At 38.8% G+C, this 20024-nt stretch overlaps 1 protein-coding gene across 1 annotated transcript in view; it reads right to left on the minus strand.

Annotated features, from left to right (window-relative positions):
* DLG2 (discs large MAGUK scaffold protein 2) overlaps positions 1-20024 on the minus strand; it is a 1122948-nt gene that overhangs the window by 208379 nt on the left and 894545 nt on the right. The window contains exon 13 of the mRNA XM_042781713.1: positions 19827-19941. Within this exon, the coding sequence (XP_042637647.1) occupies positions 19827-19941 (115 nt within the window). The remainder of the gene's footprint in view (positions 1-19826; positions 19942-20024) is intronic.

Genomic DNA, 20024 nt, shown 5'->3' on the forward strand with positions numbered 1-20024 from the left:
AAGGCTTGGGTCAGGCAAACCTTAGTCTTCAGAGTGACATCTTGGCTCTTTAACACTTTAAAGAGGACTTTTGCAGCAGATTTGCACAATACAATACAACGATAGATTTCTTGACTGCTGCTTCCATGCACATTTATTTTGGATACAAGTAAAATAAATCCTTGGCAACTTCAATATTTTTTCTGTTGATCATGATGTTACTTATCGATCCAGTGTGAGGATTTTAATTTTCTTTATGCTTAGGTGTAATTCATATGGAAGGCTGTAGTCTTTAATCTTTGTCAGTAAAAGTTTTAAAGTCCTGTTGACTTTCAGCAAGCTAGGGTGTGTTACTTGCATATCACAGGTTGTTAATGAGACTTCCTCCAATCCTGATGCCACATTCTTCTTCATATAGCCCAGCTTTTTGGATTATTTACTCAGCATACAAACTAATTAAGTATGGTGAAAGGATACAACCCTGACACACACCTTTCCTGATTTTAAACCATGCAGCATCCCCGTGTTTTTTTTCAATCACTGCCTCTTGGCGTATGTTCAAGTTCTTCATGAGCATAATTAAATGTTTGGGAATTCACGTTCTTTGCAATTTTATCATAATTTGTCATGATCCACACAACCAAATGCCTTTGCATAGTCAACAAAATACAGGTAAGCATCTTTCTGTCATCCTCTGCTTTTAGCCAAGATCCACCTGACATCAGCAATGATATCTCTCATTCCATGTCCTCTTCTGAATCCAGCTTGACTTTCTGGCAGTTCTGTGTCTATATACTGCTTCCAATTATTTGGGAATTATTTTCAGCAATTTTTTCTTGTGTCTAATAATATTGTTCAATTATTTACTTTAAATCAAGTTAAATTCCCTACAATCTAGTAACATCCACAATTCACTCACTTTGATACTATTTTCAAAGGCAAGGCTAGGATGGTTGAAAATGCTCTGATGCTTATTTTGTGTTTCTTATACCTACTGTACTATATGCTAAAGAAAATATGCACACTTTCAAACAAAATGCCCTACCCAGGTGTCAGCATGGCTGTTTTCATGGAGTTGCACAGGACTGTGTTGTCATTGTCCTATTATTTTCAAGCTTTTAACAAGGAATTCTGCATTTTCATTTTACACTGGACCCTGCAAATTATATAGCCAATCACGGGTGTTAGGTTACATGTCCCACCATGCAAAGGGCAGACAGACACTTCAACTGTGCTCTTATTTATAGTGTTTTACATGTAGTCCAATTATGGCCTGTCAGAAGAGAGGCAGGGACCTTGTTCATATAGTTGTAATGGCTGCAGTAGGATGAAGTCTTGTTTAATTTAGTCACAAATCCACATGTTCTGGGCATCTTCAAACTAGAGTACAGGATTTAAGGTAATGTATGATATCCGCTCAACAACATTTAATAATACATAAATCCTCGGAAGGAAGGTTGGGCAATCCTACTTCTGTAGTGATACTGCCTTGGAAACCCAAGGAGGGGTCGCTATGAGTCGGGGCCGACTCGACGGCACATAACAACAACAACAACAACAAATAATTATTACTCACACATCATATAACATGACAGTAAATGAAGCACAAGGCAAAAACTAGAAAAGGATAAATGTGAGTGTTTATGTGTTCTTTCCCCCCCACCACCCTTTTTAAACATAGTATTTTATTGTGTTTTCAGTCAAAGTTTATACAGCTGTTTAGGTTCTTATTCAACAATATCTACATACGATGCTCAGTGACATTGAATTTCCATTCTGGTTGTTACGTTTCCACTCATCTAGTTTCTGTGATATCCCTCACCTTCTCATCTTTAAGTCATTGTTGACCATTTGGTCTCATATAAGTCATTTTTTTTTTTTGAAGGGGGACAGACAGTACTTAGTGGTAATACTCATTTTTTCTTTCTCCCCAGTGTGCATCAAAATTTGGAAAACACTGGAGTAATTGTGTTGTCTTTAATAAAATGGGTCTTTCTTGGCCCTTAGATTGTATCAGAAACATTTGAGCAGAGAAAACAAAGCAAAGAATACCAGACCGGTTATATGAAAGTTTAATTCAGTAGGTCTGGGAATAGTTATTTTATTTTTTTCAACTTTATTGTGGTGTTTACACATTCTTAAAGAGAGGGTGGATTGGCACTACCTTTTATTTGGAGAAAAGAGCAGATAATGTAATATTCTTTAGACCCTTCATCTGGGGGAAAATATCTACTCATAGACATACTGTCCAAATAAGAAAACACGTGACAGGCTTTCAATAATGCCATACAGTGCAAAAGGTAGAAACATAGGACAGGCATGCATAGGTCTGAATCTCAGTTTACCTTCTGATGGGTAAACTTGAACCCTGGCTTTGACTTCTCATCTCTACAGTGGGGATAATTATAGCATCTATCATATAGAGTTCCTGTGAGGATGAAATGAAATAATTCAGATAAGGTACATAGCAAAATGTTTGGAACAGGATAGGATGCAATCATTACCAGCTGTTTATGATTATTAAGAATTTGAAAAAATAATTGTGAATATTTGTTATTATTAATTTATAATAAGGAAAATGGATTTTAAATCTAACCATATAAAATATGGCATTCATTTGGTTGAATAAGTAGAATGAAAATTTGTCTGAGATGATTATGACTATAGAATGAGATGGTTTGTTCATTAAATTAACAATGACTTGTTGGGTTTAGGACCTTTGCTAGGCAGGGAACATTTGCAAGTCAGACAGTACTTTATTTTAAAAAATCTGTTACAACACTAATTTTTTTTTTAAATTACAAGATCATAGAGAATTCATTCAGTAAGATCCTGCTCCTTGCTATTTGCTATATCAGGTATAATACCATCCCAGCAAACTGCCCAACAGACCTCCTACCCCTCTTTGTCTGTTATTCCTCAGCTGTTTCATGGAGAAATAAGTGTTTACTGGAACAGAGAAAACACACACACACACACACACACCCCTACAAACTTGGTCTTGTAAGCATATCTTTGAAATCACTGAGAGCTTCCATTTGAAAGTTGCAAGCAACAATCAGATTGAATGAATGAAGAAACCTGAGTGCAAGCATACAGAATGCTGTAATGGTTAAGTAAAAATGTGGATAGAAGTTAAAGTCCTCCAATATAGTGACATTCATAATTCACTCACTTCATTCATTCAATAGCAACCATGTGCCAAGTGGTACAGCTATGGTCTTTAACAAGACATGATCATCTGCATGGTGCTCACAGTCCTGTGGTAGGAACAGGGGAGTCAACAGGCAGGAAGAGGAGTGTGTGTGAAGGCTGGCAGAGAGAATTCTGGGTGGTGCAGAGGAATTGAGACAAGCATGTGCTTTTCTTAGGGGAAGGGCCAGTGCCAGAGGTGGCTTTAGAGAGCCAAGTAGGATCAGGGCTAAGCCCTTCATAGACAAGGGTACCATTAGCACTACTGTTCCAAATCAAATTATTTCTTTAGTCTATCTCCCTTTATTTCATCTGTACCCTAGTATCAACACAAGGTTGGTGATTTTTCTAATTTCTTGTTTAATCAGCATCTTTAATTGTCACTCAAAAAGTCTCTTCAACTGGTATTTAAAGAATTCTTGTTATGTGTCAGGCAGTGTTTAAAATGCTAAGATTAAAGGACAAATGTTTCATGTTCTAGTCTGTTCCCAGCTCCTAAGCTAACTTCCATGATTTAGCACAAGGGTGTCTCCTGTACTCATTTCTCACCTCTTTTCTTCTGTATCTATCTGAGGTTCCACCTTATACTGTCCTGCTCCTTTTCTAGGAAGTAGTAATTATGGGCTGTGAGGCCAAGGACCGCCTCTGGTTTTGCATTTCATCTGGAAACCAGACATTTCTTCATATGTGACTACCATGGGAATGAGGGTTGTTGTTGTTGTTATTTGCGACTGAGTCAGATATGACTCATAGTGACCCCTCCTTGAGTTTCCGAGGCATTATCACTATGAAAGTAGATTGCCCAACCTTCCTTCCGAGGAGTGGCTGGTGGGTTTGAACCACCAGCTTTCTGGTTAGCAGTCAAGTGCCTTAGGCACTATGCTACCAGAGCTCCTGGGAATGAGGGTAGGGGAGCAGAATATATCTTGGTAGAGCAACACCTGAACTTCTTGAAGGCATAAAAGATGCAGTATCTATCTCTGTATCCCCAGAGCCTAGCCCGGTAAGGCATAATGTGGAGAATTATGGCTCAGAGAAGGTTTTCTGGATCAGTGAATGAATGGCAAATGGGCCAGTCATCAATGAAAGTGAGGTTTGGATCTTGGATTTGGGGGCAAAGGGATGGAGCAAAAATGTGATGGTTAATGGAAGAGTTACTGCTAATTCTTTTTCCCTCTTCCCATACAAATCTGGAAGTTAAAAACCTTGGGAAAGTCAGAATCAGCCCATGATTTCAGGGGAAGGGGAAAACTCCTCCAGATCCCAAATGACTCCACTCCCTTTCTATTTCAGGCATAAAATTAGCTGTCTGAACAAAGCCTTTTATTCCATAATTAAGGATACAATTAAAAATGCAAATGCTTGAAAGAGTGAACATAATGAGTCTCAAAGTATAAATAAAGAATAGAAATCCATTGTGTCTTGAAGAGATACTGGGTTAGGAGGTGAGCTCTGAACATTGAAAGGGGGAAAGCAAAGTTCCACTGAACAAGCAACTCTTCTATGGTAGACTTCCTAGCCTCAATTTAAATTAATCCAAACAGCAAACCTGTGAGCTATGTATTCCATTCATTTTACAAATGAGTATAAACTGTTTTAGCAACTGATAAGCTATGATTCTGGACTAGGAACCAGGTCTATTCAAAGGAAATCAGTATGATGTGTAAGCCAAACAGAAATTTTATCAATATGAGTTTATCTTGTGTCCCAACAAGATTAATTTCATGCTCATTGTACACCACCATATGCTTCAATAACAGACACACTTGGAGGAGGGATTAGGCTTGGCTACACAGTACTCATATGACTTTCTGTAGGTGATTTTTAAATGTCCCTGAGCCTCAGGTTTCCTGTCCACAGAGTAGAGATAATAATTATACCAATGTCATAGCACTGTCGTAAGGCTTAAATAAAGCCATGAGTAAAGTACTAACAGGTAAGTTCTCTGGACCTTTGTCATGTGGCCCATGTTGCCCATAATGCATTTCCTCTCCAGATCTCTTTCTGTTTCCCAAGTCCAGACATTGTCCACACAGCCTCGTCCTCCAGTAAGATATTTAAAAGGGAAATTTTTTAAATAAATTGAACCAACTGCTCTGGTAGCATAGTGGCTAAAGCTCTTGACTGCTAACTAGAAGGCTGGCCGTTCAAACCCACCAGCCACTCCTCGGAAGGAAGGTTGGGCAATCCTACTTCCGTAGTGATACTGCCTCGGAAACCCAAGGAGGGGTCACTATGAGTCGGGGCCGACTCGACCGCACGTAACAACAACAACAGTGACAACAGTGGATGACACATATCCATGGGACTCTATAACACTATGTCTCTGTTTCCTTATCTGTGAAAGAGGGATAATAATAGTTAATAATAGTTCCTACACAGAGCTCTGGTAGCATAGTGCCTAAGGCACTTGACTGCTAACCAGAAGTCTGGCGGTTCACACCCACCAGCCACTCCTCGGAAGGAAGGTTGGGCAATCTACTTCGTAGTGATACTTCCTCCGAAACCCAAGGAAGGATCGCTATGAGTTGGGTCCGACTCGAAGGTAAGTAGCAACAATAACAACACACAGAGATACCTCCTCAGGATCGCTGTAAGTCAGAACTGATTCAATGGCAGTGAGTTTGGTTTTGTTTTTTACATGATAGATAATAACTTACATCATGAAGTTGCTCTGAAGTTTAAATGCATGAATTTATTAAGAATAATGACTGACATACAATAAATGATTAATGAATGTTAAAATGTTAAATTAATAATAAAAAAAGAAAGGAATTTGTTGCAAATTGATCCAACAGTAAATTACATATATCCATAGGACTCTGTAAGTACAGATTTACATGAAGTATTGAATAGTACTCCAGAGACCATCAGGGTCCAACCAGTTGCTGTAGAGTTGCTTCCAACTCATGGCCACCCCATGTGTGTCACAGTAGAACTGTGCTCCCTAGGGTTTTCAATGGCTGATTTTTGGAAGTAAAAGAAAAAAAAAAAGAAAAGAAAAGATCACCAGGCCTTCCTTCCAAAGCACTTCTGAATGGACTCAAACCTCCATTCTCTCAGTTTACAAGTGAATATATTGATCCCAAGCCCACAAAATACTTATCACCTAAAGTACTTATCACACTTGGGTAAATACACATGTTATCTGTAGTCATAACAAAGAGTTCCGGTGGCCCTGTAGTATGCCATTTAGCAGCTAACAAAAGTTTGGTGTTCAAACCCACCAGCTGCTCCACAGAAGAAAGATGAGGCAGTCTGCTTCTGTAAAGATTTATAGGCTTGGAAAGTCTGTGGGGGTCACTATGAGTCAGAATCGACTCAATGGCAGTGGATTGGGTATGGTTTGGGGCAGTCATAAGAGACAATTGTGTTTTAATCTTACGGATATAATAAATATTATATCTGATATCATTTCTGTTTATAAGTTGGAAACTCATAGTCAGATGAGTAGCCTAACCATAGCAATTATGTAGAATTTCATGGCTTAAGTCTTTTCTATAAACGTCCCTGGCTTCATCTTACTTTCTGATCCTTACTTTGTCCTTGCTTATCTTTTATTAGGTACTTGTTTATGGTTTATCTTTTTATACTGCATACATTTTTATAAGGTATCAAGTTATTTTTAAATAAAAGATTAATTTAATAAATTAATATTAATAAAACATTAATATGATATATTAATTTGTAATATTTAAGTTAATATAAATCAATTTGATAATTTAATTAATTTAATAAAATAAATTATTAAACACTTTACAGATCCAATACTATGCAAGAAAATAAAATACCACATGGGGTGGCCATGAGTAGGAATCAACTTCACAGCAACTGGTTTGGTTTGTTTAGGAAATAATCCTGGTTCTGTTACTAACTAGTGTTGTAACATGCTACCTAAATTTTCTAAGCCTCGGTTTTCTAATCTGGTAGTGTGTATGGGGTCCTATCATTAGAGTGGGTGATTGTCAGAACTAAAATACATGAAACCAAGGGGTCTTGAGACCTCACCTGACTAGATCTTTTCAATAAGTAGAAAAGAAAGTCTTGCTTCAGGAAGCAACAGTAATTTCAGATAAGTCAGTGAGTTGAATCCACATCAGAAAGGGTCATCAAACTCTGTCTCTATTAAAAGCTGTGAGATTCACTTTGCAATGAAGCAGACAAAGGCCCTTGCTTCTTCTCTGTTCCTTTCCTGCTTCAAGGCTTTGGGTCATTCGCTAGAAAGTTCCTCTGGGTAAATACCAGCCAACTCAAGAAGACTGAATGTGTCGAGCATGAGGCACAGGATGAGGTTCACCCTGGCCCCTACCCAGAGGCTTATCTGCTGAAAATAGTGCCTATAGCAAGCACTGCAATTGTATCCCTGGCGAAATATCTGACACCTATCTTTTAGATAACTTTACCATAATAACAGCTCAAAAATACAAGTCAAGCTCATTAATCTGTTACTTAACACATTGTGGCACTACATGAAAATTACAATTATATTTTCTTTGCTATCAATGATGAAAATTAGTTGATGATTGCTCATTTTTTTTTTCAGTTTCTTCTCTTTCTACACTCAGCAGAGCAAGATCACAGTCTCCCTTGACCCATAAAACCCACTGCCCTCAAGTATATTCTGACTGAAAATGACCCTATATGACAGAGCAGACCTGCTGCATAGTTTCCAAGGCTGTAAATCTTCACTGCAGAAGACTGTCACATCTTTCTTCCACAGAGCGCTAAGTTCAAACTCCCGACCTTTGGCTAGCAGCTGTTTTAACCACTGTGCCATCAGGGCTCCAGAGTCTCTCGATTAATAAAGTATTAGTTTTAACTTGCTAATGATCTCATAGCTGGTGATGGAAGTTGCAATGATTTATAACAACTGTTCTGTGGTGTCCCCTTCAAGTTGCGTCTGGGGCAGGTGCCATACCTGCCTTACTTCATAAACACCTCTGACCCTGCCTTCACCTCTATCACTTAAAGGGAATAAGCTGTGCACACTTGTCTGACTCTGATATTGAGTTGAGTCCCAATTTAAAGAAAGTTACAGAGCTCAGCAAGCAAGTGCTGCAGTGTGAAAGGCCTAGCAGTGGCAAATGCTTCTGGAAATGCCGGTATCAGCAGGCTGTGCCTGTGTCCTTGATGACATTACCAGACTCCAGGCACTTGCTGGTACTGCACCTCCACAAGACTGTTTAAAGATTTCAGAAAATATTTCAATATTTCCATTCCTCTCTGATAGTTTGAGTGTTAATTCATTTATTCATTCAACAAATATTCTATGCCAAACACTGTGCAAGGTACTGTTTCTGACTCATAGCATAACTATATAACAGGATAGAACTGCCCCATAGGGTTCCTAGTAAAAAAACAAAACAAACTCGCTGTTGTTGAGTCGGATCTGACTCATAGCGACCCCTCCTTGGGTTTCTGAGGCGGTATCACTACAGAAGTAGATTGCCCAACCTTCCTGCTGAGGAGTGGCTGGTGGGTTTGAATGGCCAGCCTTCTGGGAGCAGTTAAATGCCTTAAGCACTCTGCTGCCAGAGCTCCTAGGGTTCTTAGACTATAATCTTTTCAGGTGCAGATTGCCAGGTCTTTCCTCCTGCAGATCAGCTGATGGGTTTGAAGGACTGACATTTTGGCTTGCAGCAGAGTGCTTAACCATTGTACAACCAGGGCTCCTTATATGCTAGATACTAGAGATGCAATAAAATTAAGATATTAACTGGGATTTATAGGTTCAGTGTTAAATGATATTTCCATTTCAAGGAGCTTTATTGTGAAATCTTAATAAAGACGAGATAGATCACTATTTTACCACATGAATTTCACATTCCAGTAGTTTTGGGGCAGATTTTACTGTTCTTGTTGTTAGTTGCTATTTTCATTCCCAATGCTGTTATAGCAGACTTATCAGAAATGGATGGCTTTAACAAACAGGGATTTATTCTCTTACAGTTTAAGAGGTTAGAAGTCCGAGTTCAAAGTGTCAGCTCTATGAGCTGGGTGAAGGCCCTGGACCTTGGGCTTCAGCTTTCCCTCTTGCCCTTGTACTAGTGGAGCTAGAGGCATCTCTTCACTCAGGGAGATGCTGACTGCTGAGGCTGACAAACTCAAGGTCAACAAGTAAAATGGCACAGTCTCAAGATATCAAGCAACATGGCAGGCTACTAGTTCAAGTCCATTAACAGTCCCCAAATTAGCAGACAACATGACAGGCCACTGAGATAAAGAGTCAGCCAAATGCAGGGTCCAGATGTGCCAAAAAGCTAGAGACCCCAGAGACATTTCTCAAAGTGTCTTCTTATGTACTGGAAGTAGACCACATCCTTAAAGCAGCTACTCTGCTGCTCATAGAAGATGCCTCCATAAAGGTGATTACCAGTCTCATCATGAGGAATAAAACTACATCCAGCTACTCAGCCACTCAAAATCAGGGCCAACCAAGCTGACACACAACTTAGCTACCACAATTGCCATTGAGTTGATTCCGACTCACAATGACTTCATATGTGAAGAGTAAAACTGCTCCACAGGCTTTTCAAGGTTGTACTTTTTGGAAGCAGCACCTCTGGGTGTGTTCAAACCACCAACTTTTTGGTTAATAGCTGAGTGATTAACCATTTGTACTGTCCAAGGACTTAGATTTTACTATAGGAAGGCTTATGAGCATGCTGTAAAGATTAAAATAGGATAACAATTGTAAGGCACAAAATACATATGAGGTACTGTAAATTCCTAGGTTACTAATGCTGGAATTTCTGGACAACTCCTCGAACAAAAAAAACCAAACTCACTGCCATCAAGTCGATCCAGACTCATAGCAGCCCCCACTGGGTTTCTAAGGATATAAATCTTTACGGAGTAGATCACCCCATCTTCCTTCCATGGAGCGGCTGGTGGGTTTGAACCACTAACCTTCTGGTTAGCAGCCAAATGTCTTATCTACTACTCCATCAGAACCCCTTGGACAATTCCTACTTTCCCTTTAATGTTATGAAATTTGCCTTCACTTTTAAACAATTGAACCAACCCTTACTGACAACAACTTCATTGCTAGTGCTTTCACTTCCTGCACATGTTGCTTTTAAAACATTGAAGAGTCTTAAATTTTCAAGCCTTTTCTCAAACTACAGTAAAGCTAAATTAGAAGAGATGTGCCTGTTCTGATTTACCCACACATTTGACTTTGTTGTTGTTGTTGTTACGTGCCTTTAAGACACAATTAAGAATGGGTCTCCTTGGTATCCTGAGGATGCCTATACCAGCAAATGAGAATGATAGTTACAATAATTATCTACCCAGTATTTTTTATTACTTGAAGATCTGATAATGAGTATATTGAGGGACACTCATGTCCATGGATGGTGCAAATGGTTAAACACTGCACTAGTAACCTAAAGGTTGGCAATTCAAACCCACCTAAAAGCACCTTGGTAGACTGGCCTAGTGATCTGCTTCCAAAAAGCTACAGCCATGAAAACCCTATGGAGCAGTTTTACTCTGTATCTATGGTCACCCTGAGTTGGAACTCACTTGATGGCAAACAGTGACGACAATGATGACATCTATAAAAAAGTGGAAGCGCCAGATGTAGGTGCGGTGACTCTTCCTTCTTAATGAGTGACTCCAACTTTGAACTCTTTTCAGATTCTACCTTTAGGTAGTCACTTATTTGGGTCAAGAAAAATTTGATGAGTTGAAAGAGCTGAGAAATCTGGAGCCATAAAATCCTGGTTTCCATTTTCAGTTTTCATAGGGTCTGTTGTGTGTTGCTGAGTAGATGCCAACTCATAGCAACTCTATGTGACAGAGTAGATCTACTCCATGTTGTTGTTGTTGTTATGTGCCATCAAGTTGGTCCTGACTCATAGCAACCCCTCCTTGGGTTTCTGAGGCAGTATCACTACGGAAGTAGATTGCCCAACCTTCCTTCCGAGGAGTGGCTGGTGGTTTGAACCACCAGCCTTCTGGTTAGCAGTCAAGTGCCTTAGTTCTAATCTTTATAGGAACAGATTGCCAGGTCTTTCCTCCCATGGAGACACTGGGGGGTTTGAACAACTGACCTTTTGGTTAGAAGCTGAGCACTTAACCATTGTGCCACCAGGGGTCCTGCATGAGGTCTAATCCAAAAAATCAAACCCACAGTCACCGAGTCAATTCTGACTCATAGTGACCCTTTAAGACAGAGTAGAACTTTCCCATAGAGTTTCGAAGGTTGTCAGTCTTTAAGGAAACAGACTTCCTCATCTTTCTTCCATGGAGTAGCTGGTGGGTTCAAAATGCTGACTTTTTAAAGCCAAATTCACTTAAACTCTCAAATTTACTACCTTTTATTGACAAGCGGACATGGGTCAAGTTTTTCTTTTACATTTTTTCCTGTAATATTTTTTATTCCCTATTGATGGACATTTATCTGCTTTTCTTTCTTTTGTCTCCCCATTCTCCAGGAATCTTGGGTGTTCTTTCTCTCCCTTATCAAAAGAAAAGACCTTCCTTCAGCCATTTGTACTTTGTGTGACTTTAGTCCTCTTCATCTCTGACCTTTCTTAGCATTTGAATATAAAGGCATATCTCTATTAGTAATATGAAAAACTTTGTTTTCTATTAGGAATGCTATTCCCATCTGGTAGATAAGAGGGGGAGAACACATTTTAGAGGCTAAAACACCTTCAATAACCAAAAAACTAAACTCACTACCATTGAATTGATTCCAACTCAATGACCTGCACTGGATTTCTAAGACCATCAATCTTCCCAGAAGCAGATTGCGTAATCTGTCTTCCACAGAGTGGCTGGTGGATTTGAACTACTGACCTTCGGTTAGCAGCCAAATAAATGCCTTAATCACTATACCATCAGAGCTCCTTCTAAGACCTTCAGGAGTCCATGAATTCACTACATCTAGGAGCTCTGGTGGGAGCTCTGGTAGCATAGTGGCTAAGACACTTGCCTGCTAACCAGACGGCTGGCGGTTCAAACCCACCAGCCACTCCTCGGAAGGAAGGTTGGGCAATCCTACTTCTGTAGTGATAACTGCCTCGGAAACCCAAGGAGGGGTCGCTATGAGTCGGGGCCGACTCGAGGGCACATAACAACAACAACAACAAGGAGCTCTGGTAACATAGTGCCTAAGGCACTTAACTGCTAACCTGAAGGCTGGCGGTTCAAACCCACCAGCCACTCCTCATAAGGAAGGTTGGGCAATCTACTTCTGTAGTGATACTGCCTCGGCAACAACAACAAAAGGCAGTAGCCTAGTTTCTCTGACCTTATGGACAGCCTAGAAATTCATACAACAATGTCCGTTTCCTGTTTCCCTTTGGCTTAGGAGCCCAAGAGCATTTACATTCAAAGAACTGCTGACAGGACTTGTAGAGCATTTTGAAAAATATTTTATTCATACTTTTCAACATTTATTCACTTTTAAGACTCTACAACTATATGTAAGTTTCACAACACAGAAAATATGCAATACAAATAGCCCATTAAATCAAACATATCCAAATCATTCTGATAAAACACTTACAGCTCAATTTGCATAGCACCACCCATCACTTCAAGCACCTTACACAAAAGATTGAAACTATTACAACTACTTTGGAGACTAGAGAGGGTTGGTTCAAGTTTAAACAACAAAATACTGGTGTGGGTCAGGCAGTGCTAATTACCTCTCCTCCATTTAACATTTTCAAACAAACAAGTTGCTACCCACCTGGGACAACCACTTCTACTAGGGAAAAGAGACCAACTTTTGCAAGATCTTTGAGAAGATGCATCTTCTCTGATAACAGAGGCTAGGGGTGGGGTGGGGTGGGAAGGAGTGCAGTGTTTAGAAAAGAGGAGGTGACTTCAAGTGGAATGGTGGTTTTGCAGTGCAAATACTAAGTCAGCCAAATTGTTTTATAACAGAATAAAGAGGCTGCTTGCTTTCTGATCTAGGTTTTGGTGTCATGGAAAAATATGAATACCAAAGAAATCCTACTTTGTAGCAAAGTTTATTCTGTACAAAAACCTCACAGAGGTCTGTGCTTGAATGTCTCCTTTCTGCTAACCTATTCCTTAATTTAAGAGTCTGTCTCTGTGCTAGGCCTATGGAAGTAGATTAGGAATCACAGTTTAAGAACATTTAACAGCTGACACTGCATACGCTAAGTCCTAGGGAAGCAGACTGACATGGGGAGAAGTATGGGACTGGTAGGCAGGAGGTCTGACTGTGTCATCAAATAGCTGTGGGATCTTGGGCAAATCTCTTCCCTCCTGGGGCCTCAGTTTCCTCTTCTGTAAATTAAGCAGTGATCTGCTAATTGCTGAAGTTCCTTCCAGTCCCAGAATTACCTATGTTGTGTTGTTGTTGTTATGCGTCACAGCTAAGCAAAATGAGACTACTACTCAAAGATGTCATTTTCAGATTAAAGAGACATGTTCATCATCTTATCTTTATATATCCAAGAAACCCTACTATTAGTGAGAGAACAAGTAGTTGCCTTTCTAAAATAAGCACAACCAACTGGCACTGTCCTATTCAAGCACTCCAGATGAATTAAGCATCTCTATGAAACTCTTATAAACAAAATTAGTGTCAAAAAAAAAAAAAAAACCTAAGAAAGGTACAAACTTGCCAAATCTTCTTTGGTAGGGATTCCCTTTAGTCCTAGCTATTTAATTTCCTCTTTTGCACTTATGTTTTGTTTTGTCTGTTTTATCACATAGCATAAGAACAAGGCTGGGACTCTTATAAATTCTTTCACTCTAATTTTATATAATGCAGGGCCTGTATCTCTTCTAACTCCATGCTTCTAAGAGTCATTAAATGATTAAATCAGCCCTCTAGGTACTAAATAAATAGTAATAATTGAACATATGATGACCAAGTACCATCTTTGTCCACTGCAGAGAAATCACTTGAGAGAGGATTTTCCTGTAAAGTGTCAGCTATTTTTGAGTCTCATTTGAAAGAAGTCCTCCTTTAAATACATCCTCCCACTATTAGAATACTAATGAGATATATAATTACTTTGTCTTCAGCTCTTTCATATGTTATAGTTTTATTTACAGTTTCAGAGAATAAATGTTCTATTCTGAGTACCACTACTCTTTACAATGAAGCTATTAATTTAACATATGTATAATTTCATCAGTTTTCACATCTTCTTTAAATAAAAGGACTAAGCTATTACTAATATATTTTCAGCAATTAATGTATTTTCAGCCAACATTTTGGTATGTCTGTTTTTTTTTTTTTTTAAATAAGCAAGCAACCGTTTGGTAAATTTTTCTTCAGGTTTCATTCCATTGAACCAATTTATTTACACTATCTGATTGACAGTTATTCCATTAGCCCAAGTGGCTTTTCCCAGTTTGCTGCCAGATACAAAAACATTTCAAAATTTAGAACTATTTTGTATCATGAAGACCAGCATACAACACAAGTAAGGAGAAAAGAAACAGTGATAAATGGAGTTGTTAACTTTCTATCATATTGATGATAAGACATGCTCTAGGATGGTTTTCAACAGTTCCTTTTCACAGATTACAATGAAGTACAGGCAGTCCTTCAGTTAGGAACAAGATCCATTCCTAAGTGTGCCTTTAAGTCAAATTTGTAGGTGAGTGGCACCAGGTACGAAAAGTTCTTATTTAGCCTTCTTTTAGTGCAATAGACGGCTCTAAGACTTTTTAGTGATTTAAAAGCTTCAGGTACCTGTAATGATCAAAGCTCTCTATTCCTTAACTGGCTAAATATTTAATTATGTCACCCTCTAACAGATTGCAAACAGTTTGAGACCAGGGATTGGGGTCTGTCTGGATTTTGTACAGTGACTAAAACAAGATGTCCAAACTTATTTGTTAATCATAACGGAATAAATGCATGAATGGTCTAAATTTGAATTGTAGAGTTCAAATCCACCAACAACTCCTTGGAAGGAAGATTGGGCAATCTATTTCTGTAGTGATACTGCCTCGGAAAGCCAAGAAGGAGTTCCTGAGAGCTGGACCCAACTCCACAGCAGTGAGTTGCATAATGAGAAGGGCAAACAGAAAAAAAGAACTGATGCAAGGAAGTAGGCTTAGATAGCTCCATTTTATTAAAGGGATTAATTCATCTATGAATTAGAGCATGGCAACAGTGGTATGACTAAGGGGGAGAAGGGGATGCAAACTGCACTGGGTGACACTGTCAGAGAGGTGACACCAAAATGACTGTTTATAAAATTTTTGTGCATTTCACAAGAAATTCATTGTTTTTAATAAAAATATCTCTGTAGTTAGTTATAATAACAAAAACATTTTTTTATAAGCCCAGCTTACATGTATCGATATACCCAATAAGGCTAAAACTCTATGCTAATTTACTTTTTGAACTTTGTAATGTGCTCCAGTAGGAGCTCTGGTAGCATAGGGCCTAGGGCATTTGACTGCTAGCCAGAAGGCTGGCAGTTCAAACCCACCAGCTTCCTCAGAAGGAAGACTGGATGATCTACTGCCATAGTGATACCACCATGGAAAAACCCAAGGAGGAGTTGCTATGAGTTGGGTCTGACTCAACAGCAGAGAGTTTGGTTTTTTTTGGTTAATATACTCTAGTCAGAGCTGTCATAATTACACTGGTACTTCAAATCACACAGTTTTATCTGCATGTGCTTTAAGCATGAATTGTTGTTTTCATTGTTGCTGATTTTGTCAAATTTTCTGGTGTCTTAGCTGTAATTTTGTGGTAATTATTATTTGTGAAGCTTTATCAGTAACTTTTTTGAGAATGAAGTAGAAATTAAAGGAAAAGGAGGAGGGAAAAAAGCTGCAGGTACAATAAGTAAAGGTGATTGGGATGAAGAAATGAAGAATTTGTTGATTCAATTGTTTCAAAAGGAGGGCAAATTTACATAACATTAAAGGTCAAGTACAAACTGTCTACTACCACTTATCTGCCAGTTTTGCTTGCTGTGGTGGCTTCATGTTGCTGTGATGCAGGAAAGTCTGACACTGGTATTTCAAATACCAGCAGGGTCACCCAAGGTGGACAGGTTTCAATGGACCTCCCAGACTAAGAAAGATTATGAAGAAGGACCTGACGATCTAATGCTAACAAAGAACTGGAGCTGAAAACCTTATGACTAGCAGTACAACATTATCTTCTAATACAGTGCCGGGAAATTAGCCCTCAGGTTGGAAGACACTCAAAATACGACTGGGGAAGAGCTGTCTCCCCCAAGAAGTATTGACCTTACTGGTATGAATGGACGAAAGCTTCCAGGACCTTCATTTGCTGATATGGCATGATTCAAAATTAGAAGAAACAGCTTCCGACATTAATTAATAATCAGAAAGGAGAATGTATGAAGTATGAATGTAGAAATATTAGAAAGTCTCAAAAATGAAGTGGAACATTTGAAGATCAATATCCTAGGCTTTACTGAGCTGCAAGGGACTGGCATTAGCCATTTTGAATCAGACAATCATATGGTCTGCTATGCAGGGAATGACAAATTGAAGAGGAAAAGCGTCATGCTCTTTGTCAAAATGAACATTTCAAGATCTGTCCTGAAGTACAATGCTGTCAGTGATAGTATAGTATTATACGCTTATAAGAAAGACCAGTTAACACAACTATTATTCAAATTATGCACTTTTATCAATTTCTGAAGTTCAAAACTGACGAAATATGCGATCAAGATGCAGTGATCATTACTAGTGATTTGAATGCAAAAGTTGGGTCAGTAGTTGGAAAATATGGCCTTGGTGATAGAAACAATGCCAGAGATTGCATGAAATAACTTTGCAAGGCCGATAACCTATTCATTAGAAATGTATTTCTAATACATTTCAACATAAATGCCAACTATACACATGTAGACCTCACCCGATGGAATACACTGAATCAAATCAACTATAGATGTGGAAAGAGACAGAGGAGAAGCTCAATATCACCAGTCAGAGTAAGGCCAGTGGCCGACTGTGGAACATACCATTAATTGCTCACATTCAAATTTAAGGTGAAGTTGAAGAAAATTAAAACAAACCTGTGAGAGTCAAAGTATGACCTTTAGTATATACCACCTGAATTTAAAGACCTTTTCAACGATAGATTTGACACATTGAAGAGTAATGCAGGAAGACCAGATGAGGTATGGGATGACATCAAGGACATCATACATGAAGAAAGAAAAATGTAATAAAAAAGATAGGAATGAAAGAAAAGACCAAAATGGATGTCAGAACAGACTCTGAAACTTGCTCCTGAACATAGAACACCTAAAGTGAATGGAAGAAATGATGAGGTAAAGGAGTGGAACTGAAGATTCCAAAAGGGCAGCTCAAGAAGGCAAACATAAGTATTATAATGAAATATGCAAAGACCTGGAATAAGAAAACCAAAAGGGAACAAGAAGCTTGGGATTTCTCAAACTGAAAGAAATGAAGAAAAAAATTCAAGACTTGAGTTAATACTGAAGGACCCTATGGACAAAATATTGAGTGACATAAAAAAAACTCATTGCCAATGAGTCAGATGTGACTCATAGCAACCCCTCCTTGGGTTTCCAAGGCATTATCACTATGGAAGTAGAATGTCCAGTCTTCTTTCTGAGGAGTGGCTGGTGGATTTGAACCACCAGCCTTCTGGTTAGCAGTCAAATGCCTTAGGCACTACACCAGCAGAGTTCCTATTGAGTGAAATGGTAAGTATCAAAAGAAAATGGGAGGTATACAAATAGTCACTGTACCAAAAAGAATCGGTTGACATTCAACCATTTCAGGAGGTAGCATATGATCAAGACCAATGGCAATGAATGAAGAAATTCAAGCTGCACTGAAGGCATTGGCAAAAAAAACAAGGCTCTGGGAATTAACAGAATATCAATTTTGTGTTTTAACAAATGGATGCAACACTGGAAATACTCAGTCATCTATGCTAAGAAATTTGGAGGAAGAGTTACCTGGCCAACCAACAGGAAAAAATCCACATTTTTGCCTGTCCCAAAGAAAGGTGATGCAATGGAATGTGGAGATTATCAAACATCATTAATATCACATGTAAGTAAAATTTTGCTGAAGGTTAACTCAAAAACAGTTGCAGCATTACATCAGTGGAGAACTGCCGAAATTCAGGCTGGATTCACAAGAGGACGTGAAATGGGGGATATCTCTGCTGATGTCTATGGCATTTGGCTGAAGGCAGACAACACTAGGAAGATGTTTACCTGTTATTTTATTGAGGATGCAGACATGTGACTATGTGGATCATAACAAATTATGGATAATACTGAAAGAATGGGAATTCTTAGGAAATACAGCCAGCCAAATTTGGAAGGTTTACACAAGTACACACACACACACACACACACACATGTACATGTGTATGTATACATATTTTTTCTCCCAAAATATCAGGGCTTCTTAGGTAAGGAAATCTCCCAGAATAACAAGGGACTCAATGCTTCTCAGATCACTCAGAAAATTAGGCTGCCTGCTTGAACCTGTCACCTTCTGGAATCTTGCTACCTTCTTCCCCCTACTGTGCCTATCTAATACACACAAAAGTTAACTTTAAAGCCACAGTGGAACCAGTGGGACATGTCCATTCAAGTCTGTCATTTGTTGTTGTTGTTGTTATGTGCCATTGAGTTGGACCCGACTCATAGCGACCCCTCCTTGGGTTTTCGAGGCAGGATCACTACAGAAGTAGATAGAATGCACCCCACACCAGGAAAAGCAAGTGAAGATTCAGGGGAAGAGGGTAAGGCCTGAGGTGGGAGTCAGACTGAATGCTGAGGTACAGTAGGAGAGGAGAACTCAGTGAGGTTGGGCAGGTTCTTCCAAAAACTAAATCAAAAACCAGGATACATAAATTCATTTCAGTCAATAATGGGTACCATTTTCTCCCCATCTTGGCTCTTAATATTTTTATTACTTTTACAAGTACTATCAGCACTCATGAAGTACATTTTGGAAATAATATAGGAGACCTGTGCTAGGAGGGGTGAATGTTAGAGTTGAGTGGTGATTTAAGAGTTAAATATAAGAATCAAAGACTGCTATGCATTTCAAGCTTAACTAATCATTTCTGATAAATTACTGAGTTAAGTCAGGAAAGAGACAACTTACTTTTTGGTCAGAAAAAATAATCTTTTAACAAGATGCCATAGAAGTGTGGTTTTTTTTTTTTTTTTTTCTTTTTCTTTCTAATAGTCACATGCCAGTAAAATTTATTAGAAAAGACACGTAATTATTAAAACACTTCTGGTTTCAAATCAGTATACCAAGGCTTATGTAACGCTTATTAAGCAGGTCAGGAGGTGATACAGGAATATTTTCTTCCCACACTGATAGTAAACAAATGTCCAGATATTTGGTCCATATATTCAATTTAAGATTTATCAGAAGTAAAAACGCTTCTCATTATATTTACTGCAATCTGTACTAACAACTTTATCCTGGATCATAACATGGTCAAAAAATAGCTTATTAAAAGCAAAAGCTTTCAACTAATTTAACATAATAACATTTCAAAAATTTATTTAAAATAATTAAGCTTAAGTTCTAATAGTAGTGCATTGTGAGCTTATGGGTTAATTAGAACATATGTCACATTGCCACCGGACCTTTGTCTCACCAAGCTGCACTGCTCACACAGCAGATCGCAGTAAGAAATGCCAGTTGCCTACCTGACATACAGGGAGCGTTTCTGATTGGTTCGCAGGGACCCGGACCCGGAGCTCATGCTGTAGTTCATCATCTGCTCCCGTAGGTCATGGATTTTGGCCTCAAATCGAGCGTAATCTGGGAACGGAAACAAAGGTAGCAAATTTGATTCCATGCCTTCACAGGGCTAGGAATGCTGCACAGCCAAGGCTACTCCACAC

The sequence above is a fragment of the Orycteropus afer genome, unplaced genomic scaffold (assembly GCF_000298275.1).
Source record: "Orycteropus afer afer isolate SDZICR_OR568_19922 unplaced genomic scaffold, OryAfe1.0 scaffold00154, whole genome shotgun sequence".
Taxonomy (NCBI): Eukaryota; Metazoa; Chordata; class Mammalia; order Tubulidentata; family Orycteropodidae; genus Orycteropus; species Orycteropus afer.